This window comes from Podarcis vaucheri (genome assembly GCF_965113315.1).
Source record: "Podarcis vaucheri genome assembly, chromosome: 11".
Lineage (NCBI taxonomy): Eukaryota > Metazoa > Chordata > Lepidosauria > Squamata > Lacertidae > Podarcis > Podarcis vaucheri.
In genome coordinates this window covers 66,024,667-66,050,042 of record NC_138749.1, presented here as the reverse complement: position 1 = coordinate 66,050,042, position 25,376 = coordinate 66,024,667, and the positions used below count along the sequence as shown (strand labels likewise).

Below are 25,376 nucleotides of genomic sequence, written 5' to 3'. Positions count from 1 at the left end.
TGTTAATGTTACAAGTACAGTGTTCAAAATGTTTTGAATATATTATCCAAGTAATCTTTACAACAGGGGTTGTCAACCTGGTCCCTCCTGCCCACTAGTGGGCGTTTCAGGATTCTAGGTGGGCAGTAGAAAGTTCTACAGCACAAACTGAATCCTCCTTCCATCGAGTGCTGGTGGGTGGTAAGGAAATTTTTTAAGATGCATTAGTGGGAGGCAGATATAAAAAGGTTGACTACCCCTTCTTTACAACATAGCTCAGTATTCTTATCCCCGTGGTTGGGGTGAAGACGAAGACTGAGAAATCTCCTATGCCAGAGACAAGTCTGAGTGAAAGGAACTTTATGTAAAGATAGGATATTTCTTCAGATGAAAATTTAAGATTGCATTGAGTTGGCCCTGATAAAGAACAGTCATAGGAAGGGACAGGTCATATTGTATTAACTCCATGGCTTTGCCCTGGGTATAAAAATGGAATGAGACAATGTCTTTTTTGTCTCGTTCCACAAAACTCTAATGTTATGGAATAAGGGCAGTTCTTAAAACAGAGAGTTTCCGGGAACCCCAGGTTCATGTGTGAAATACCGCCTTCAATAACTGCAGATTCAGACACTCTGGTGAAGTTTTCTTACTTACTATGCCAGCTATGGAAGGTACATAATTGCTGGCCTGGTTATCCAGTGCCAAAGCTTTCTCATATGACTGTAATGTACAGGCACTTTTAAACACATACTTTTCCACAAGCACTCTATTAAGACTGTATCATGTGACTTTCTGCTCATTTTGCTTTGGCGTTTGTTTATCTGAATAGAGATAAATGGCTTCTTATGAAAAAGGGATTTGAATGCTATCAAAAGGGTTATTTAGTAGAATTGTTAGACAAGTTGAGCACAACTGGATTCCTGTGCTTTGTGATATTCCAGTGCTCCCTTTCAGATTGAGAATATTTCTCATTCAACAGAAAACTGTCCTCTTTTTTCTGAAGCCTCTGTCATAACTTGTAGTGAAGTTTATGATGTCCTGTTTAATATAAATTCATCCCATTTCTGTTTGGTGAAAATGGTGGGTGTTCTATCTGGACAGTAATTAAAAGATGGTCCCTAAATTGGAAAACAATTATTTTTGTAGTGATGGGTCCCTATGTTCGGAGAATCCTGTGTGATGAATTAGGAGCTCCTGCTAATTCTGCCATTGACTGTGTTCCTTTGGAGGATTTTGGTGGCCAGTATCCTGACCCAAACCTGACATACGCCACTTCTTTGTTGGAGGCAATGAAAGGAGGAGAGTATGGCTTTGGAGCTGCTTTTGATGCTGATGGAGTAGGTATTTGTGTAAGATCAGATTTGGTAGTTTAAGAGTTGTCTTTATTTGTTCAACTTTGACATTCACAGAGGGACTTTCAAATAAATGCCTATTTAAATGTGAGAGAAACTGAAGGTCTAGCTACCAGCAATGCCCTTGAAAGTTCCTCTGCTGTTCATGAGCAGCTCAGTTTTTCAAAGATTACTCAGTGTTGAATCAATTCAACTTTATTTGCTTACACAAAGGTCACAAGTGAAAACTATCAACCAGCTCTCATGCTGCTGGAAATGAAAAATAATATTTCATATTGGCCTGAATATTACCTGCACGTTTCCCCCCAAATTCTGACCGTGAAAAGTTAAAGTGTGGCTTATATTTGCGACCTTACGCTACCAGCAAAGTGGCATGACTCCCCCACCCAGAAGCAGCCGAGGTATTGTTCCCCCCCCCATGAATTTTAAAGTTGTGTCTTATTTGCGGGTGCGGCTTATATTTGGGTCAATATGGTACATAGATGTTAAATTCAGTGAGGCTTACAGTTTTGAACATGTACTGCAACCACAAAGTCTTTTTTTTAATGGAGGAACTAAATAAATGCAAGCTTGTACAAATATTACTTTAAAACAGAAAGATACTTTGGAGGCGAAGAGTATTTCGAAATGCTACTTTGGGGGCACACTTTCATCTCCTCTTTGAAGGGCGCAGTTCTATTCACTCTAGGTTGCATCTCCATTTCAGAGTAGTGAAACTGGAATGGCTTCTTCAATCCAATTATTGCTCCCACTCTCCTCATCTAGCTTCTGATCCTTTCCCTTCTGGGTTGATCTGCCTGGAAAGACTTCCTGCTTGGTGGATGGAAGATTCCCAGGGCATGATCTGATAGGCAAGAAGTGCCGGGAGTTCTCCCCTTTCACTACATGGTTCAAGCAGGTATAAAGGAAACAGCTGATAGCCCCACTCTTGAGTAGCAAGTTTGAGTAAGGGTCTAATTTCAAAATCTATCTCACAGATAAAGACCGTTTACTGTTTCCAAGCAGTGGTAGTTGCAGCCCAGCGCAGCTCCTGGAGAGCTGAGGGTGGTGGTGGTGGTGGTGATAAAAAGACTTGCCTGTGCAGCAGGTTGACATCTCGGTTGGCCTCAGCCAGCCACAGGGGCTGACGGAATTGCCTTCAAAATTCAAACAGACCAATCCAGGCCCTGGTGGGTGGGGCAGTGCTTTGACGACAGACCTGGCAGAGCCAGTCTTTGGTCACTTACGCCACTGGGGCATAAAAGCCGGCTGCATTGCAAGCAGGAAGGGCAGTCTGGAATGGACACCCCACCTGCCCACCTTGTATGTTGTGGCTCTGCCTGGAGCTAAGAGGGCAGCACACATGTCTGGCCTTGCTGTAGAATTACTCGGTTGCCATCTTTGGGGCCAGGGAGGAATTTGCCTGCAGACAAATTGGGCCTGTCTGGAGGATTTCCCTTCCTCGTAGCAACTGTCACAACATTGGTGGAAAAAGGCGTTGGTTTTGATCCTTACTCAAAAGCTAGGAGGTGGGTTGGTGCCCCACCCCCAGATTCAGGATTAAAATTCAGGGTACCCCAGTAAAGAAGTCCAGGGGTAGAGTTCTGTCTGAAAGCCCAGACGGGGCTAGTGGGCAGTAGAAGATTTCAAATGGTGACCTGGCAGGATTTGATTTGTGTCAAGGGGGGAGGCTTAACTCCAGGATTGACCCTGACAGAGTTATCAGCCAGCAGTTGTGTTGGCTGATTCAGGATACATATCCAATGCCTATGCCAAAACCAACTTACACCTGTAATCAATAATGTGGTTGCCTTTTGATCCCAAGCTGGTGTCAGCCATTTTCTGCTTCTACACTTCCAAACCCCTCCCCTCAGTGACTCCTGGCCCACTGTGCTTGGGTCTGCAAAAAGTTGCTAGTGAAATATATTTCTTTCCTGATTTTCTAGTGCAGAATGGTAGTGCCCTTTTATCTTAATCAAACTCCATGTGAGCCAATAAATAGACCATGGTCCCTCCAGAAAAGATTTGTTTTAGGGTGCGAAAGAGACAGTATAATGTTATGAAATATAAAATTTATTATAAATCATGTTTCCCCTGATTTAAAATGTTCCCCAAATGTATTCAAACAAGTTAGAATTTCCCCTGAGTTTTGGAAACAACAACAACAACTTATTATTTATACTCTGCCCATCTGGCTTGGTTTCCCCAGCCACTCTGGGCAGCTCCCAACCAAATATTAAAAACACAATACAGCCTAATCAAGCCTAATCAATAGAAATATTATTTTTTAATGGGAAGCATATACGTACATGTATCTCAGTGCTATGAGACTGGAGCCAAGGGAGAGTTATGAGCCACCCTTTTGCTGGATTGTGTGTGAGGGAATGTAGAAAGACCCCCAGCTTGAAGATGACCAATTTTACAGTTGTGGATGAACCTCTCTACTTATTTTTTCTGCCCTACCCCTAATACGCTTTCTTTCTCTTCCAGGACCGCTATATGATCCTAGGTCAAAATGGTTTTTTTGTGAATCCTTCAGATTCATTGGCCATCATTGCTGCCAATCTCTCCTGCATTCCCTATTTCCGCCAGATGCCCGTGCATGGGTTTGGTAGGAGTATGCCTACTAGCACAGCACTCGACAGGTAAGGCAATAAGATTCACTAGTGTGACTGATTCCTCAGAGACTTCAGCATCGTTCACCAGAATGCCAGTAACACCAAAAGCAGCTAATTAGTGATACAGCTTTCAATATAGACAGCAAAATATTCCAATAGGATCCCAAACAAGGATTGATGTACCCCCTTATTAAAAACCTGAAATTGTTAGTTCATTTTAAGAAGTATTGTGATTTGGATTTTTTTATTTTATTTGGCAAATATATGTAAAAGGAAGAATATATATATTTTTTTAAAAATGTGATCTGCTGTGACTGTTTTCTGCCTGTAGTTTTATGGGCAGGACAAGTTAACCTTGATCAAAACAGTTGGCCAGCATCTCTCAGGTGAACTGGGCTAAGTACCTGAAAATCGTTACAACCTTCCTTTTTGCAGCTCCTTTTACCCAGAACAAGTCTATTTGCTGAAAATTGTTTTTGATTCATATGAATCTATAGACATGTACACTAACCTCAGCAATGTAATGGGAATGATGTACAGATCAGCTCTATTGCAATATTTCAGCTATTTCCTTCTTCTGAACAGTAGTCTAATCAACAGTTCCCTCATGGTATTCAGAGGGCCTCATTTTTAAAAAAAATGAAAACTCAAAGCAAAAGCCTAGGTCTTGTCCTTTTGTCCACAGATGGTTTTTTGATATTAACAGAAGGGGAGGGGAGGCAATTTTTGCAAATTTCCTCTGGTACTCTTGCCCCTCCTAAAATATAATTGAGAGGATCGGCGAACCCTCCAGAATAGGGTTACCAGACGTCCTCAGTTCCCAGGGACAGTCCCCAGATTTGCAAATATGTCCCCAGACAAATTCCGTCCCTGGAAAGTCCCCAGATTTTATTAAATGTCCCTGGGAAACGTGGCAGCAGCAGTGGCAGTCTCAGCAGCCTGGAGCCAGACTTCATTGAAAAAAATCTGGTAACCATAGGCTAACTGGAAGCAGGAGAGAAGTTGAAGTGGGGAGGGAAGGAAAAACACTGAAGGGACAAGAAGCACGTGTGAGGGGAAGGAGGTGGCTAACTGGATTCAGGAGAGGGGAATTTAAGGGGGGGGGGAGGAAAGGAAGGCAAAGGTTCTTTCTCCCCCAATCCAGCCCCCCTCTCCCTCCCACCTGCATGTTTTCCGGCTGCCTGCGCGTCCCTGGCAGAGAGGAGGAGGGGGCGGCAGCGGCTGTCAGCTGCACTCCTAGCCACTGGAAGCTGAGGCGGGTGAGCTGGAGCCTGCGTGCAGTGCAGCTAGGAAGGAATTAGCAGGAAGGACACAATCCATTCCCCTCCGCTTGCCAAAGAGCTGGGGATTTCCCTGCTCTTTGTTGCATTTGTCTGCCACCAGTCCCCTTGCTCAGCGCGTCTGCTTACTACGAGGTGATGCTGCTGTGGCCGGTGCTGAGCAACAGAAGGGGAAAGGATCATGTCTGCCTGCTAATTCCTTCCTAGCGGCGTCACCTTGCAGCAAGCAGATGCGCTGAGCAAGGGGACTAGTGGCAGACAAACGCCTCCTGCTTGGCAGGGGGTTGGACTCGATGGCCCTTGTGGTCTCTTCCAGCTCTATGATTCTATGATTCTATGAACAAAGAACAGGGAAATCTATTGTGTTTAGCATGTGTGCCTGGTGTGCATCTTGTTTTGTTGGCGCTCAGTTACCGGTACATGTTGTGTGCCTGTGCTTCGCTGAAGGAAAGGGGAGAGTTCTGTTCGTGCTTATTGCCCATGGTTCCACTGCGGCTTTTCAGCCGATTCCCCACACCTCACTTTCAACGCATCCTGCTATGTGAGTTTGCTCCTAGAGAGGAGCAGCGCGCTGCGCTTGGCATCCCGATGCTCATGCTCATCCCTCCCCTTTATGCCCCTTTCCTCTTTGGGCCACGCCAGCCGCGCTCGGATTCTTTTGAACGTGTGTTTCTTCCACTGGATTTAATACATTGCATGGTGGGTTGTTGTTTTTTTTAATCAACCAAGCTCAGTTTTAAAGCAAACTTTCTTATTTTTTAAAATATCTTTTCTCTCCCCCCCAAAAAAATGTAATTCATTTCATTTATTTATTTATTTGAAAAGTAAATTTTACATTTTTTTATGTAAAAAAATCTGGTAACTCTACTCCAGAACAGTGTGAAAGGTGGTGCAGGGGGAACTGGTGACAATCCCCTCTTTCTGTGAGCAGAGGCCTCTGCTAGACCAAACCCTCTCCTGTGAGCAGGAAGACTCCTTCCATTCATGGAAGGGCACAGTTGGATGAAACCCTAGGCAAACAAAATGTTCCTATGATCAAAACTCTAGGCTTTACTTGGTTTTTATGGTAAATTGCAAATAGTGTCTATAAAGAAAAAAGTCAATTCCAGATTAATTTGGCAGAATAAACTGACACAGGCAATTTCCCAGTGTGGATTGTGACTTCTGTTACTTGGAAATCAGATCACCATCTGAGGATGAATGCAGATTGATGTAGAACATGAAATAACTAGTTGACTCAGTAGGCTGTTTCTCTTAATCCGGACTGTAAAGAAAAATAAATGATAAGAATTTTAAGTGCCATTATTCTAATTCAGCAGTGATGGCTGTATTCAACTATGTTTTTCCAACTTGTTTATAAATATTCTGACTTAATCAATCAATTTCTTTATTCGACCGATAGTCAGAATTAAAACATTACACAATAATTATAAACTATAACATCATAGGGGGTACATAAGTAAGGTAGGGCCACAGTACTAGACCTCTCACAGATAACCCACGTCAAAGCATTCAGTTATACGTTTCCGACACATGAGTGCCAGGAAAAGAAATTTAGCCACTGACAAGGTTGTTTTCCCAGAAGACTTATTTAGCAGATATGCTGTCTGCTTTCCTCTTTTTACTTATATAAACAAAACAGCACAATTTCCTCCAAGCTGGAACTCTGCACTGATTGTGTTAATTCACAGACCCGGCCAATTTTAGACCAATTAGCCTGCTAAATGTTATCGGGAAGATCTATTCAAGATTTCTACTTAACAAATTAACGACCTGGATGGAAAGCAACAATATCATCGCAGAGGAACAGGCGGGTTTCCGCCCCGGAAGATCAACAACAGACCAAATCTTAATCCTAAATCACTTGGCCACCAAGTACGCTGGCAATGGCCTAAAAGCCCTCCACGTCGCCTTTATAGACTTTAAGCAGGCCTTTGATCTAATTCCCAGGAACCAGCTATGGACAAAATTGGCAGCGACTTCTATCGACCGCCGCCTCCTCTTGCTGATTATTAATTTGCATACAAATACCCTCTTGAGGATTAGGATAGATAGTAAGGGGCTAGTCTCCAATCCGGTTGTCACCACTAGGGGGGTAAGACAGGGCTGTTTAATTTCTATATTAATTCGCTAGTGGTACATATGGCAAATGCTGATTTCCATCCACCAAAACTGGCAGGATGAGCCTTAAATGTCCTACTGTATGCGGACGATGCCGCCCTATTAGCTACCTCCCCCATCGGATTAAGGAGGATGCTTCGAGCTCTTCATAAATATGAGACCCAACACGAGCTCCAACTAAATTATGCCAAGACCAAAATAATGGTCTTTGCTGCTCGACCGAAACCTAATTTATGGTCAATTAATGGTATTCCTTTAGAGCAGGTCAGTTGCTTCAAGTACCTGGGTCAGGTTGTAAGATCAAATAGGTCCTTCCTGGCGCACAGAGAATACATAGCCTCGAACGCATCCAAAGCAGCCCTGGTGATTAGAACCCTGTACTCCAAGAAACAGGCACAAACTGTCAATGTTGCCTTACGACTCTTTAAAATGAAAGTCCTCCCTCTTCTGCTGGTGGGCATTGCCTTGGGCTCACGTAGGGATTTTGAAAAATTGGAATCTATCCAAACCCAATTCCTCAGGGCCATACTCAGGATCCCCCCCTCCGTGGCAGGCGCGATCATGAGATTGGAAACCAGTTGCCAAGCCTTTAGGTATGTGGCCCTGAAAGCGAAGCTATGGCTATGGCTCAAGCTCTGTTTCAGACCGGTGGGTTTAGAGCTGCTAGGGGTGGACACCACCAATCCTTGTTGGCTTTAATAACATCTATGGAAATAAGATCGTCTCCGGGTGCCTTGCCCGCCTCAAATTGGCCTATAAGTGTTTCCACTTCAGAGCAGGTAACAGGATCCCACTCTGGCAAGGGGGCCAAATCTAACCTTCCTCCGCTGGCTGCGTGAGCTGGAGAAGAAGCTTTCCCAGGTGTCAGCTGAAATTTGGGGTTCTATCCTTGACAATGGTCTACCCAGGTATTTGGAAATTTGGTGCCAAAAGGAGGAGGGATTTCTATTTTCTGCAGCTTTTAGAAGGTTCTTCCAATCATTTCTTTCTACCGCAAGCTTCTTTTCCTTTAATAGTGCTTTATACCTTCTCTTGAGGTTCATAAGGTGACTACTAGGTGCGGGGTCATTTGATGCCCTATATGCCAAGAATTCATTATATAGGTTGTTCTTGAAGTGCCTACATTCCTCGTCAAACCACTTTTTATGAGAGAAATGGTTATTATTCATTGCCGGGGTCTTAGCCAACGAAGGTTTTAGCAGTTCTACTAAATTGTCATATATTGGCAGTGGCTCAACTGCCTGGATAAGGGAGTCCCTTGTCTCTTGCAATTGGTCAGACCAAAGGAGTTCATTTATCCGTTGAGCCATATTGTCGGTCCATTTTAAGGCAGTGGGCCTCATCTGAAGCTGGTTATTTGTAATAGGCACACAGAAATAGGTAGCCAATTCTCCATCCAGGAACAGAGAAAGTTCTAATGGAAAATGGTCTGGAAATATTCTGACTTAATTAAAACTGCACATTGATTTTGTAAACGTTGGTTTCTGAAAATGTTATGTAGCTAAGACAGATTTATTTATTTATATTTTTAATTAAGATAATACAGCAACAGTTTTCGTTAGGCTATAAAAAGAAGGGAGATCTGTGCAATGCCCTGCTTATCTACCATATTTTTCGCCCTATAGGACGCAATTTTCCCCCTCCAAAAATGAAGGGGAAATCTGTGTGCGTCCTATGGGGCGAATGCAGGCTTTCGCTGAAGCTTGGAGAGCGAGAGGGGTTGGTGCGGATAGCAGCCTGCTGCCGGGAGCGTGAGGCGCGCTGAAGCAGAGCACCCTGCGCTACAGGCAGATATCCACAGCCTAGGGAGCCCCCCCAAAAAAACTAGGTGCGTCCTATGGGCCGGTGCGTCCTATAGGGCGAAAAATGTGGTATATCCAGATGTCAGTGCTGGTCTTTCCCGCACAGGGTGTATACGATGGGTTGTAAAATATTCCATTACATCTGGTGGCTGTCCTCAAATAATCTAGCTTCTCACTAGAGTAAAGCACCAGTCACAGTGACTGAACAAGCATGTGAGGAACCATCTTGCTCTGTTCATATTTGAAAGAAAAGATAAGACATTCTCCCACATTGTCTATTTTATCCGAAGAAGCTTTGCTACAAATTCTGAAAATTTCATTCCTCACATGGAAATGTTGCTGCCAGTACTTTGGTTTAACAGGAGGGCAACCTGTAAGCACTGCAGCAGCACATTTCAACACCTCCAGTGAATATTGTCTAGTCACAAACCCCCAGTGTTTGCAGCATGCCAAAGTTAGCAAAGCATTGCAGTCCTGTAAGTATTTTCTGTTCAAGTGTTCATTGAAGTGATGTGAAAAATACTTGGTTAAGGAAAATCGTGTATAAACGATTTCTATATTTCACATTATCCATGAATTTGTGTATTACAAGGTGTCAAGAAAAAGGCCCTCCCCTTCATCTAATTTGAGGAGTGTTTCTTTTTTAAACATTGCCTTCCACACATACTGGAAGAGCTAAATTGTCTTTGTAGATTATGCACTGGAATGCTTACAGCTTCCTCACTTACTAAGCTTCCATTGGTGTACATATTGTGGACATTCAGCTAGTATGCTACTTATGTTTACATTTGATGTGTTTCTCGAGGCAAGTCCAGCTCCTTTCCTTTCTGCTGCCTTTGATGCTGGATATTGGGTGACTTGATGTGTCATGTAACATTTACATGTTTAACAAGATAAGGCAACTGTACTTTTGACAGCTTGTCTACAATCTCATCACAGCTTGTAATGATGAGTACATTCCTTTATGCCATGGTCACAACAGTCCATATTTCTGACATGTACAGGGTTTTCTTTTTTTTAAAATAGATATTTATTAAAAATTTTCCATTTAAAAAAAAAAAACCAAAAAGAAAAAACAAAAAAGAAAACATACAGTTTACAATCCTTATTTTTCTATAACATATTTCCCTGACTTCCCCACACCTCCCCTTCTTATATTCCAATTCAAATTGTTAATTCAACAAGTTCTTATCCCCAGTTTTTAACCTTTTTATATTTAATTGAGTTTAAAAAACCATTTTTTCAACATCAAAATTTATACATCAATGTTCATTCTTAAATCTTAAATCCTTTTCTAAAGTCGACCCAAATTTCCCTTCCACGAATTCCCCACATTTCATACTAGTAACAAAACAGAATAAAAAGAAAAAAGATGGATTATAATTATACACCCTTTGGATCCCCAAACCCCACCCCGTCCCCTTTCCCGGTTTCAATCCCCAACAGATGTCCATCAGTCTTAATCTGCTATCAGCCTGGAGATCTCACGTCCGAGGCTCTCAATTCTCTCTCAGTTCCTCTCTGCCGGTTTTTTTTGATAGTCCTTAATATTAAACACCAGATCTCAGAGATGCTCTGGCCCGATTGGAACAATGTTTCTTCCAGCCAGACCTCCATACTTAAAAGTGGAGCCCAAATCTTGTTTCTTATTCCTTTCAAGTCCAAATGTCCCCAAAGCTCCAACTTTCACCTTAATCAAATTTGTAATCCTTAGGTCTTCAGATCTCCACATAAGGAGATCTCTCCATTCTTCAATCTCGAGCTCAGACCAGATTTTCATCATCAAGTTCTTATTTTCCTTTGTAACCATCATGTCTCTGGACACGTTCCAGTTTGTCAGTGTCCTTCTTGAATTCTGGGCACCACAGTTCAAGAAGGACACTGACAAACTGGAACGTGTCCAGAGGAGGGCAACCAAAATGGTCAAAGGCCTGGAAACGATGCCTTATGAGGAACGGCTAAGGGAGCTGGGCATGTTTAGCCTGGAGAAGAGGAGGTTAAGGGGTGATATGATAGCCATGTTCAAATATATAAAAGGATGTCACATAGAGGAGGGAGAAAGGTTGTTTTCTGCTGCTCCAGAGAAGCGGACACGGAGCAATGGATCCAAACTACAAGAAAGAAGATTCCACCTAAACATTAGGAAGAACTTCCTGACAGTAAGAGCTGTTCAATAGTGGAATTTGCTGCCCAGGAGTGTGGTGGAGTCTCCTCCTTTGGAGGTCTTTAAGCAGAGGCTTGACAACCATATGTCAGGAGTGCTCTGATGGTGTTTTCTGCTTGGCAGGGAGTTGGACTCGATGGCCCTTGTGGTCTCTTCCAACTCTATGATTCTATGATTCTATGTCGGGCCTTTGGCTCTCCTTTGTCATCTGCAACATTACATCTCCTCCTTCCTTTTCCTCAGAAACAACATGTGTCTCTTTCTCCGCACTCTCAAGATTCTCAAATTTCTGCTCTTGTCCAGCTGCATAAACTTCCTGGATCAAGTCCTTATCGAATTCAATGAATTTGTTTGCTGTTAAGTCCAGAGTTGCAACGTTAGTAGCCAAAACATCAATTGGCCTTGTAACTTTCCCAAGAGAAAGAACACTGTCCAATTTAGCTTGAATTTTCCCTCCTTCAGCCATTCTTGTAATGTCCCAAAAACCCCTCTAGAGGGATTTTGGTTACTTAGTATTCCTTCCAGTTCAAATCCAAAAATCAAGTTAGTTTGTATCGGTTTTTCCTTATTTTCAACAAAATATAGCCAAATTGTAACGAATATAACCAGCAGAGACAGTGTAAAACAAAGTTCTCTTTTCCCGTCTTGACAGCTAATTTGACAGCTGTCAAGCTCTTCAATATCTCTTCAGCAGGCTCTCTCGCGGATCACTCCCGGGTCTGGGGGGGTGGCACTTCAGCTCCCCAAATTAGCTCTTATCCTACAGTAAGATTACTTAAACTGCTAAATCGTGAAATTAATGTCTTTACTCAATAAAAAAGATAAAATCCTCTTGACCTTAGTTAGCTGGTCCTTGCTTTAGATTATGTATAAGACGGGGAGACGGACTTCCTATTTGCGCCTTCCCCGATCGTGCCTAATTAAAAAAAAAAAAATTCTTTACAAGTCCAATTTCCGTACTACTCACGGGTTGTTGCTTTAGAGTCCAATTGTTCATAAGAAGAAGTCAGTGCTCTCCGACCATGGCATGCGGCTTCACTCTGCAGGAGAAGCAGTCGACTCTCAGCACCGCGCCACTCACCCCGTCCCCCGTTCCGAAGCCTTTAAAAAGGCTCCTTCGCGGGTCGGGGGGCGCAAATGGTGTCCGCCGAGTCACCAGGTTCACAGGCTTCACTGCCTGTGATTTTTAAAGGTCCCCGCGTCGCTGCAGCGGCAAGACCCCACTCCTACGGAGCCGATTCCCTCCGGAGCTCGGAGGGAATCCGCCATTAGTCGATCGCGCTAACCCGGAAGTTGACATGTACAGGATTTTCTTTTCTTCATAATAATAATGATGATGCATTTATTTATTTATTTATTTATTTATACATACATACCCCGCCCATCTGGCTGGGTTTCTTTAGGATATTAGTTTTCTGCCAAGCATACTAATGACTGTACTGTTTCAGCCAAGAACTCTCCATAGATAGCAGCTGCAAATGAATAACCTGTCAAAACTGTGGGATAATATTTTAGGTTGGAGCTGCTCTTAGATACAGGAGCTGGTGCTTCTTTGTAGATTCCTTCTTAATGTTGATTTTTGTGTTAATTCAAAGCAGCTAAAAAAATTCCTGTATTGAGTCCTTGGTGTCCCTGAATTTTCTCAGAGTTTCTTAAAGTCAAGCAGACTAAATTTTTCTTGAGCCCTTCCTTTTTTTTATTGCTATAAAGGTATTTGAAGTCTGAAAAGGTTAAGATAAATGAAAAACTAGAAAAGGACTAAATTTCATCGAACCTTTCCCCAGATAAATGAAAGACTAGAAAGTGCTGAGTGTGTGGGCAATCCTGTTTTTAGTTAATATTCAGAGATGGAAGTAGAATAGCAGTTAAACTTATTTCTGCTGTGGCCTTGCATACTGAGAAGTAATTTGGTAATTAAGTTATCATAACTCTGCCTAATGTCCAGTACAGTCATACCTCGTGTTGCGTTTGCTTCATGATATGTTTTTTCAGGTTGTGTCCCGCGGTGACCTGGAAGTACCGGAAAGGGTTACTTCTGGGTTTCGCCGCTTGCGCATGCACAGATGCGCAAAATGACGTCACATGCATGTGCAGAAGCGGCAAATTGTGATCCGCGCGTGCGCAGACACGGGTTGCGTTCTTTTCTGGTTGCGAACAGGCCTCTGGAATGGATCCCATTCGCAAACCAGAGGTACCACTGCAAAGCTACTGTAATTACTAGAGATAATCATAGACATGGGTTATGGAATATAAGTTTTCACAGGAGTTAAAACTAGTAACAAAGCAACATTGTCAGAGCTGCTCCCCGATCCTAGCTCACAGAGGATCACGCTAGCCAGCGATCATTTTGTAAAAGTCTTTATTGAGTTACAGTTTCCATTCTCAAGCTGCTGCGTGCAACTCTACGTCTTATGGGTTAGACCGGCGAAGCTCCGTCTGAGTCTCCGCCCCCTGTACACCAGCTAAATGCCCTAGCCTTACTCCACCTTTTCCGCCTGACCGTTCTTCTCTGGGTCCCTCTGCCCCCCGTAGTCTCTTCCTTCCGGGACGCTTCTGACGCTGACCCCCCGGACCCTTCTGTCTCCTTGCGTCGGGCTTTAGGACCTGGCTCCCTTTCCGGGCTGCTTACTGCGCCACCTTCCTGTGCATTTGAACTTGGCGCGCGCGCCCAACCTTCCACTTTCCGCCTGACCGTTTCTTCGCTCCCCGATGGAGGTGTGGCCACTCCTGACTCATGCCCTCCCTCCTGCTGCGAGCTGCCAGAGCTCGGTACCTGGCGCCCTTCCTCTCCACTGCGTTCTGTTGGTGATGCTGGTCCCGATTTCCCACTGCTGCTCTCTGAGCCCCCTCTGGACCCTTCTTCCTGGGGTGTCCCCCTAGGCTCCCCCCTTGCTCCAGCCACTGGCGCCCCTTCCTGTGAATCTTCTGATTCACTGGAAAGACTCGGAGATCTCGGGTTGTCGTCATCACTCATCTTTTCTTCTGCCTCCTCCCCTTCGCTCTCTGTTTCCTCCCTTGCCCTCGCCTCTGCTCCTGAACCCATGACAAACATGAATTGCAATTTTAAAACTCCTGGTTATGTGAATTATGCTGTTTTGTATGAAGGATGCTGTTTTCTTATGGATAGCTTCTTTCTTTAAAATATCTACAGTTGCTTTTTAAATAGTCGCAGAAGAACAGAAGTGTACAGAATAATGTGAGAAGCTGCTTTGCAGACAGAAACTTCAAGGGCAGCTGTAAATAGGGAGGTCATCATGCCTGCTTCGGTGCCAGAATTGAAGGGATAGGTCTGTTGGAAGGGAACTTCATAATTTTGAGGTTATTGCTGAGAAGATCCTGACTCTTGCGTATGCCAGCCTAACTGATTTTAAGATTGTGCCCTTGAGAAGGATATTGATGGCAGTAGATCTAGGCATGATGATAGGAGTGAAGGTGCTGCCTCAGAACACCCATACAAATCCCTTTGATCTTGAAAGCATTCACTGATGAATGCTAAATTGCATACCTAGCCGCAGAGTCCCCTGCCCACAGATGGAAGTAGAATAGCAGTTAAACTTATTTCTGCTCTGGCCTTGCATACTGAGAAGTAATTTGGTAATTAAGTTATCATATTGAAGTGGAAAATGGCCACAACTTTATTGATTTCAGGTGTAGGTAAGCCTTAAGTGTAGGTGCAGCATTAGTGTTAGAACAGTTGTGGATAGGAATCTATCCATTGGCAAAATAAGGAGATGTTTTCAGACCCACCCACACAATTGGACTAAACATCTCTCTCTCTCCTCCTTTTGCACTATATGGTGACCTCCTTTTCTAGTTCATGCTTCTAGTTAATGCACAAACTCTCCCTTGCAAAATGGTTTCCAAGACCAGGAAGGGAAACTTCAGCCTTCTTGTTTTTGTACACTCTTGTGCTGATTGTCGTTGGTTTTCAACATGCATAATCAAAGAGTGATAGAGGAGAGCACACAACTCTACCTGTTGTTTAAAACAGGAGCCTTTTCTTAGAAGCCACAGCTCTATGGCATAGTCAGTCTTTGGCGTCAAAATGACTAGGTCCTGAATCCCCTTGCTACTAGTTACGATGGTGGTAGAGTTGTACAGTACAGACCATCTTCAAACTTGCCTCTATTGCTGGGGAGCAACAAGAGGAGAGAGCTGTTGCTTTCATGTCCTGCCTGTGGGCTTTACGCAGGCATCTGGTTGGCCACCTGATGTGGGAACAAGATGCTGGATTTGATGGGTCTTTGGTTCTTGCTATGTTATATTCAAGCCCTTGAAAAGAACCACTGGCCCGGGGGGGGGCAGCTCATAGCTTCCAGCTTGAAGCAGCAGGTTGAGACACTTGGTCTGGCCACCTCACTGGTTGCAGTAATCCTTGTGTGACACCTGCCCAGAGGTCCCAAAGTGCTATCTCTTGCATTGCCTGGCTTTTTGACCTCACATTGTTAGCATTCTTTAATTTTTTTCCTTTCTCTTTGCTCAAGATATAGGAAGTAGTTTTATCTTGCATCTGACCAATGGGACACTGGCTCAAGGAAGCTTATGCCACCAATATATTTATTAATGGTTTAAATATGACACAACTCTTAATATTTATGTAACACGTGTCAGGAAAATAAATAGCTCCTGCAGACATACTTTAGTCAGTCTTTTAAAAAGTCTCTGTACAGGGTGTTATCTCTGTTCTGCAGAACAGAAGGGGCCTGTCAACATTTTATTGTCTTGGAATAAGCCCACTATAGTTCATGAGCTTTCTTTACTTTGATTGAATGTAAAATATGTTGGAAACGATGGGATTTATGAGCCATAGTCACCACCTTATTGCTGTTCATGGCATTGATAGGTTAAAAATAATCTGTTTTCAGTTAAGTTGAGAAAAATGAGTATGTGGAATTCATACTCAGCTGACCCAGATGAAACAGGGTGACCTTTTAAAAAAACTATTGCTGAGCAACTTATGTAGCACATCTCCCTCTTCCTTGTTTTCCACTGGAACGCTGCAAAGTCAGGCACCAGAACTATGGTCAATATGCAGTGCCTACGTGTTTAGTTCCACACAATAGGAAGTAGGAACTATGAGCCAAGAGCTTTTGTTTTTGGAAAGCTGCTGCTAAGTCACAAATCTTTGTTGGAAATGCTTGAATTTTCTAGTTTTTCCCACAATAGCACACACTGTTCCTGCCTTTGTCCTTGATTTGTAGAAAACATGTGAATGATGTTTCAAAAGCTGACAACTGCTGACACATGGAGAAGTATTTTTTTGAAGGATTTTAGTAGTTAGAGCATTTCATGGGGAAAAGTTGCACACCATACTGAAAATTAGATAATCCCCATGTATCCAAAGTGGATAATCCCCATGTATGTTTCCTAAGCTCCTGAGAAGGAAGGGCAGTATATAAATGTGATAGATAATAAATACAATCATAGGACTTGCACATGGTAGTAGTGCAGATGTGATCCTCCACGTGCAAAAGTAAAGATGGCCTGTTGGTCTTGTCACAAGAAATCTTCATCATTTCTATCATGTAACATAGGAGAATGGCTGGAATCACTTGAAGGGGGAAAGTCTAAGTCTCCCAAGAACATTGTTCTAAAATTGAGCAGGTTGTGTGTGCAGAGAAGCAGTAGCTCTCTGTTTCTTGTCTGGATATTGCTATTTAAAGGACTGCGGCTGCCCAGCACAGAAGACCATCTGCTGCGAGTGTTGCAGAATTAGCCCCCTGCTTTGCAGGAATGCTTCTTCCACTGGCCCTTGGGCAGGGCCCTGGCAGACTGACTGACTGACGGCAGCCTTGGAAGTTGAGGCAGCCAGATGACCTTGGTTGGAGGACTGCTGGATTGGGTGGCTGTTATTCCCCATCTGTTTAGAATGTTTTCAACTGCTTTTAATGGTCTTAATTATTTTTAACTGTTTTTAACTGACAACTTATTTGTGGTCAAAGTTAGGTCTCTTTGTTGGATGTGCCTGAGAGGAGAGGAGTGAGGGAGAGCAGGGGGCCCCAATCACAGTGGTTCAAGGTAGGGGGAGGTATGGCATGGGGGGGGGCAGGCCGAGTAAGGGGCACACAACACAGGCAGTTGGTGACTGTGCCGTGTGCCAGCCCCTCCTCCATCCTGGGGAATTGCAGTTGTCCTATCGGCCAGCCCTCGGGTCTGTGGCTCCTGTTGCTGAATGCCAGGGCCTTGGCTCAGTCAGGGAGACCACTTGCGCTCTGGACCCTTGCCCCTCTTGGCCTATAAAAACCAGCAGGGAGGGGACAGCTGGCTGGGCCAGGGAGATGGTTAATGCCTCTTTACGAGAGGGGGTGGTCCCTGCCTGCTTGAAGGAGGTAGTGGTAAAGCCACTTCTCAAGAGACCTTTCAGTGGCTTTTGATACCCTCAACCATGGTATCCAAATTAGGGGTGGGTGACACCACTTTGCGGTGGTTGCACTCCTACTTGGATGGTCATTCCCAGAGGGTGTTGCTTGGGGAGTATTTTTCAGCCCCGTGGAAGCTTCGATGTGGGGCTCAATTCTCTCCCCTGTCCTGTTTAACATCTACATGAAACTGCTAAGTGGAGGTTTGGAGTACGTTTGTCAGCAATATGCTGATGACACACAGCTCTACTTCTCCTTTACATCCTCAGATGAGACAGTGGAAGTGCTGGGCCATTGTCTTGTCTTGATAATGGACTGGATGAGAGCCAACAAAGTGAAGCTCAATTCAGATAAGACGAAGGCACTGTTAGTGGGTGGTTCCCTAGACCGGACGGCTGGGAGGTTGCCTGCTCTTGATGGGGTTACACTTCCTCTGAAGGAGCAGGCTCATAGCTTGGGGTTGCTGTCACTTGAGGCTCAGGTGGCATTCCTTCAGCTTTGGCTGGTGGCCCAGCTATGCCCCTATCTGAACAGGGATAGCCTAACTACTGTCGTCCATGCCCTGGTAACCTCAAGGTTAAATTACTGCAACATTATATGTTGGGCTGCCTCTGAAGATGGTTCAGAAACTTCAGTTAGTGCAGAACTCAGCAGCGCACTGGGACAAGACCATTTGAACGTATTGCACCAATCCTGGTCCGACTGCACTGGCTGCCAATTAGTTTCTGGGCCCAATTCAAAGTGCTGGTTTTGAGGTATAAAGCCTTAAACAGCTCAGGGCCGCAATACTTCAAGGACTGCCTGTCTCCATATGAACCTACCTGGACCCCGAGATCATCCTCTGAGGCCCTTCTTCATGTGCCTCCTCCTTGAGAGGTCCAGAGGGTGGCAACACGAGAACGGGCTTTCTCTGTAGAGGCTCCTTGTTTGTGGAAGGCTCTCCCCAGGGACGTTTGCCAGGCACCTTCATTATACACCTTTAGGTCCCAGGCAAAAACATTCCTCTTTAACCAGGCCTTTGGCTGATAAACATCCAGTGCCCTTTTAATGATCAGTGTGTTGCAGAAGAGGGCATTATTGGGTTGTTCTTTTTTAAATTTTTATTAGGTATTTAGTGTTTTTATATAGCAATTTTATCTTGTGAACCACCCTGAGACCTGCGGGTAAAGGACAGTATACAAATTAAATTAATAATAAATAAATAAATAAATGATAAGGAGTCCAGCTATAGGTTTTGGCACTTTTAAGCCTCAAAACTATTAAGATCTGAGGGTGGAGTTTTCATGTACAGCCAAAGAAGACCCACCCCATAGAATAACAGCTTCTTCTGACGCAGCTTTCTGAAAGCCTAGTCTTAGCTTAACTTTGATGCACAACACAAATGTGCATGCTCACATGGTTCTGCACTGCTGTCATGATTTGTTCTGAAGAGCTTGCAGTTCCTGTGGCATTTATACTCTCTTTCATGCAATGCCAAACTCTATGTAATTTCCTCTTTGCAAATCTTCTGTACGCAGGAATAGGAATTATCCCCATCAAATAAGGCATAACACACCTGCTCCCGTTTGCATAGTTTTATGGTTAATAGTGTTTTTGTAATGAAGCTCATAGAAAGCATTTAAAAATCACGTAGTTGAAAATTCTGTTGAATCAGACTCAGAAAACTCTCAGTAGATAACTCACAGGTATTGTATTTTAAAATTTTCTTCTGGAACTCATTTCTCCACAGCAGCAAAGTCTTTTCTCAACACTACCAAAATGAAAGTTTCCAAGTTATCATTATTTACACAGGCCCATCTAACTTGGCACTGGTTTTTTTCTTAATTCCTGTGGTATGAATGTTTCTGTCTAGATGTGATAAAGCACTGTACTGAAACAATTTAATCTTCATGATTTATTTATTTTTGAAAAGAGACAGGAGGAACCTATCTATGCACAGGAAAGCATAGGATTGGGCTCAAATAGTTGGCCTTTGAGTCTGGGGACATTTGGCCTGATTATCGTTCTCTAGTATTCTGCAGACTATCAGTAATTCATTCACAGCACATGGGGAGCATTTCCAAGCCAAATTTGTGTGTAATAAGCTTGCCATGGAGCTCTAAAGTAATCTGCCTGGGGTGAGGCTTTGAACATTGCCATTAAAGGAGATAAAAAGAACAAAATATACCAAAAAGGTCCAAAGGGACACAAATGTAACTGGGCATATGAGAGGAGGTGTTTCCATGTCCCGTGGCCTTGTCCGGTGGGAAATGCTAGTCACAATGGAGCAGAGGAGGCAGGGCCGTCGTTAGCATATGTGGCGCTGGGGTGCAAAGATCCACCCAGCGCCCCCAAATTTAGGGCAGCCTGGAGGGAGGGAAGCTTTCAGCGTGGTGGGCAGCGGGTTCCCCAGGCAGGAAAGTAGTGTGCGGCGCCAGGGGAGGGGTTACAGCATGGCCCTTCGTCGGCCTAAAACGTCCGTCTGTTGGACGAGTGGGCAAAGGAGCCACCCCTTCCCACAGGCGGGCTCTGCAGGGCAGGGAGGGGAGAGGCTGGGATGTTTTTATAGAGGAAGAGGTGGGAGAAGAGTTCCTAGGAGAAGAAACGCTCGAGGTGAGGCAGGCATCCCTTGGTTTATGAAGAGCGCCCTCTGCTACGGGGCAGCCCCCCTCCACTGCTCCCATGGGGCCACCCCTAGAGGCCGCTGCAGCCCAACCTGCGTGCCGAGGCAGGGCAAGGCAGGGGCGCTACGTACCCAGCAGCAGCAGCAGGCGGTGCATCTGCTTGCATCCCCTTTTCTGCTCCTTGAGCGCCCGGTTGATGCTTCCACACTCGCCTTGCCTCCTCCTCCGCCTCCCGCTCTCCCAAGGTCTCTGCAGCGCCAGCAGCTGCTGCTTCGCCGCCGAGCCTGACTTGGGCTTGCCCTGAGGTGCTGCCACAGCTGTGAGGGGTGGCAACGACTGCCGCCCCTTGTCCTTCTCCGCAGGAGCCGCCCCATTGCCTGTTCTGTTCTGCAGGAGCAGCAGCAGCCTGTCTAGCTCCACCGCGAGCACCTTCCCGCCACCACCTTTCTGCCTTCAGATTCTGCCACTTCTGCCACCGCCGCTGCTTTTCCCCATGCTCCCCTCGTCCTCCCCCGGCCAGGGCTCCGGGCAGTGGCGGCCGAGCCGGGACTCCGCCATGGGCGGCAGCAGAGGTGACTGTTGCTCAGTCTCCAAGGTGGTAGTGGTGGCAGCGACAGCACTGGAGATGGAGCCACTTCCATTGTCGCCGAAGAGCCCCAATGTATTTTGTTTTTCTAGCTTGATTAAAATTATTTATTATTTCATGTCAGGTAGTTAAGAGCATGGGTAGGCAACCTAAGGCCCAGGGGCCGGATCCAGCCCAATAGCCTTCTAAATCTGACCCGTGGACGGTCCGGGAATCAGCGTGTTTTCACATGAGTAGAAAGTGTCCTTTTATTCAAAATGCATCTCTGGGTTATTTGTGGGGCCTGCCTGGTGTTTCTACATTAGTAAAATGTGTGCTTTTATTTAAAATGTACCTCTGGGTTATTTGTAGGGCATAGAATCATAGAATCATAGAGTTGGAATAGACCACAAGGGCCATCGAGTCCAACCCCCTAAGTCCAACCCCATAGGAATTCGTTCGTTTTTCTTTTCAAAATATAGTCTGGTCTCCCACAAGGTCTGAGGGACAGTGGACCGGCCCCCTGCTGAAAAAGTTAAGAACTTAGGCGGCTTCAGCAACGGGCGCCTGGCACCCCCAGAATTTGGCGCCCGGGTGCCCCGCACCCCTTGCACACCCGGGTAAAGACAGCCCTGAGAGGAGGAAACAGGAAATTGATGTTAATTGAGATGCAGCATGTTTGGTTGATTCCCTTGGAGCTTGGCTGGTAGTTGAACAACTGAAGAGAAAGGAAAACCTGGGTTCCTTTGAAAACCTGGGGCCCCTTCTCTTTCTTTGAGGCCTGACTGGAAACTGTGGTCCCCAAATCCCACACTCTCTGCTGAGGCCTGTTGCAATCTGCCTGTGCCATGTGTGCCATGGTCTATATGCCAACCAGTTCAGGGCAGTTCTGATTCTGACTGCCTGATAGATATGACTTTGCCTCATTACAGATTCACAGAGGAAACCCCCTGGCAATGCTTTCTACCCTTGCACAGTTGTGAATTTGAAGGAAGTGTTCATTCATGTATTAAACCCATGATGGACAGAGAAAAGAACAGAGTCGTGGGGAGGATGCATGCAAGCACGAGGGAAAGAGTGAGATATGTGACAAGGCCCCTTGTGGTCCTATGCAGCCTGCTGTCAGGCCTGGGGCTTGTTCAAAGCTGCTCTCATTTGCTGGAAATGGAGGCTCTGCCACCCTCACTAAGGAAGGGAGAAAAGGACAGCTGAAAGCTCCTGGATGGCACAAACCTTCAGACATTGCTGAACAAAAACTCCTATCAGCCCCAGGCAGCTTAGCCAGCTTAGGATGTTGTGAGCCTTGTAAACAAGCAATCTCTGTTGACTACCCGTTTTAGGGTTTTAAAGGAAAGCATCAGCACTTCAAATTAGACATGGAAGATAATGGGCACTCAGGGAAGTTTTTTAAAAAAGACTGGTGAGATACCATCTGATAGCAGCTATCTGAAACTATCCCGTTCATTGAGTTCATTGTCTGAGGCCCTGTTCGAAGTGCCTCTGCCTTCAGTGGTTGGACTAAGGATAAAGTCTTCACTGATGTGCACTTCAGTTATAAAGTTATAAAGGGACATGCGTGGCGCTGTGGTCTAAACCACTCAGCTTCTTGGGCTTGCCGATTGCAAGGTCGGCAGTTGGAATCCGCACGTCGTTGCTCTATCCCAGCTCCTGCCAGCCTAGCAGTTTGAAAGCATACCAGTGCAAGTAGATAAATAGGTACCACTGCGGCCACATGACCTGGAAAAGCTGTCTGCAGACAAATGCCAGCTCCCTGGCCTGAAAGCTGAGATGAGCACTGCACCCCATAGTCGCCTTTCACTGGACTTAACCGTTCAGGGGTCCTTTACCTTTACTCCAGTTACGGAATATCCTTCTCAGAGATGCTCAGTTAGTACAAATACCCTCATTTATTTCAGGTGATGAGTTAAAATGATTTTATTTTTTCAAGAATAATTATTTTACTCTCTCAAACTTTGCACAGCATGAGGGAGGCATGGCTTCCTAATGGATGGAACATTGCTTTATCTGAACGTCTGGTCAGACATATAGTCTGGGGAAAGCTAAATCGGACAGATTGGACATGGCCCGGTCTACATTTTTTTATTATATAAATAGAGAGAGTCATATAAGTACTCTTTACATGACTCCCTCCTCATTGTGGTTAGGCTATATAAACTATATAAACTCATCGTAAAATCTTGGCTGTATGTAAGTAACCGCATCTTTGTAATTTGTTCTTTATACTGGATATGTTCCGTGTATAGTTCTGTTGTTGTTTGTATGGTTATGTGTTAGTTTATACATATGTTTATGATTAATCCATTGCTATTTATCTAGAAAAAGAGGTGCCGGAACTCACCATGAAACCTCCTTTGTTCTCTTATAATGGCAATGGTGCCCACCTGAGAGGTGCTAGAATTGAGTTCCAACACGTTCTGAGTGAAAAAAGCCCTGGTTAAATTAATGTAATTAAAATAATTAAAAAAAAACCATTTCCACAACTTCTAACAGCTGCAGGGGGACAGGAAGTGGGTGTTGACTGGGAGATAGATTGTAAGGGCTGCAGCCAGGCCACAGAGGATTCCCCTCGGAATTTGGGTGAGTGCCTGGAAACTGAGCTGTAGAGGAAGAGAGAGGAAAGACAATTATTGCTTAACTCTTCCCCCGCCCCCATCTGAGGCCTGAGTGAGAGCCTTACCCAACAATCCTGTGCTCCCTATGAATTCTGTGGTCCTCCTACAAATTATTTTAAGTCACCAAACTGCCATTTGGTGATATTGGTTTCCTTAAATTGAGATGTTTGAAAGAAATGTTCTAAACTGGTGGTTGTACTGAAGATGGTCCCTGAGAACCTTTTATTTCCTTAGTACTGTAAACAATTGTGCTAAAATCCAGAGGGGCACATGCCAAATTTCCCATACATATTGCAAAATCAAAAAGCAGTTTATTTGGGAAAGATTGAGGGCACAAGGAGAAGGGGACGACAGAGGATGAGATGGTTGGACAGTGTTCCCAAAGCTACCAACATGAGTTTGACCAAACTGCGGGAGGCAGTGGAAGACAGGAATGCCTGGAGTGCTCTGGTCCAGGGGGTCACAAAGAGGCGGACATGGCTAAATGACTAAACAACAACAACAGTTTTCCATAAGACTGATGCCAAGTGGAGCTCTTTTGGAAATGTAGGCAGTGGATATGTGAACAAGGTCAAGCTGAGTTCCCACAAGTTGGCCTGTGGGGTCGCTTGCTTGCGCACACTATTCAAGACTGTTTACTCTGGAATTTCCTGTCATTTGGCAAGGGGGCTGGATTAGATTGCCTCTTTTGCTTCATTCCCGTTGTACGCTTCCTCAGCTCAGTGCTTCCAGTTATCGGTCCTGTTTGCGAAGGCCTAAGATCCCAGTCCTTTTTCAGATCATAAATTTGAGACGATGGAAGTAACAGCTGTAACACTTGACCATTTATGGGGGATTGGCAGTTGTTTGGTTCTCCTCTGAGTGTATAAACTTTATACCTTTTAAGGGAACACAGTACATTCAGAGTGAAGATATCCAGAAGCCTAAACTTGCCACTGTTACAGTGTTAATAGGGCCAAATGAGAAGTTCAGGCATGAGAATCCAGCACTTAGAACAGAGAGGGAAACTAAACCTGAAAGTTCTTATCTTAATCCAGAAATTCTAGGTATGATCAGAGGGATTGCAGAGTGAAATGCTGCTTGAACTATTGCTCACAAATTCCTGGTGGTTTAAGACACTATAGAGAGAGGATGCTTAGGGCAGAGAGAAGGAAGTGTTCATGATTGCTTCCCTTGAAGGATTCTACTAGAAGTAATAGACTTAAGACTGCAGTCCTGTGCATAGACATTGGCTATGAATCTCCATTTAATTCCAGGCTTATTCCCATAAGACATGCCTGATGTCTTGTGGTCATCCACACAGCATAGTTCTGTGCTGCTACCATAGACATTTGCGGTGACTTTATGAAGAAGCTTACACACTCTTGAGTCTTCCATGTTGCATGGGCTGCGTACCACCTCCCCGCTTTATCTGACTCCCAGATAGACAGGACAACAGGACTTTGGATCTAACCAGGCCACAACTTTCTTGATTACAGATGTAAAGGTTTCGGCATAGGCATTGGGGATAACTGTTGACAACCAGCCTGCCTGCTGGATGTATACCTTTATTGGGGTCAAGAAATACTGGAGCGAAGAATGGAAGTATTGAAATAAAAAAGCTTTTCTTTTTAAGTATATTTTCATGTTAGTTTCTCTGAACTTAAAAGATGCAGCAGATTTTTATACAATATTTTAACTTCTTCTGCTTTAAGAGGAGTTAGTATTATTGTGTAGTTGTTGGTGTCAGTTTTTAAAAACACACATACCATGCAGCCTACATTGGAATTTCACATATACAGTGGTACCTGAAACTGTTCTTAACCTGAAGCACCACTTTAGCTAATGGGGCCTACCGCTGCCACTGCGCCACCGGAGCATGATTTCTGTTCTCATCCTGAAGTAAAGTTCTTAACCTGAGGTACTATTTCTGGGTTAGTGG

The 25,376-nt window shown here is 44.5% G+C and overlaps 1 protein-coding gene across 1 annotated transcript in view; it reads left to right on the top strand.

Annotated features, from left to right (window-relative positions):
* Nucleotides 1-25,376, top strand: part of PGM5 (phosphoglucomutase 5) — a gene marked incomplete at its 5' end in the record, with an annotated part of 109,422 nt that overhangs the window by 30,807 nt on the left and 53,239 nt on the right. Inside the window, 2 exons of the mRNA XM_082241588.1 lie at nt 1,126-1,316; nt 3,801-3,955. Of these exons, the coding sequence (XP_082097714.1) occupies nt 1,126-1,316; nt 3,801-3,955 (346 nt within the window). The remainder of the gene's footprint in view (nt 1-1,125; nt 1,317-3,800; nt 3,956-25,376) is intronic.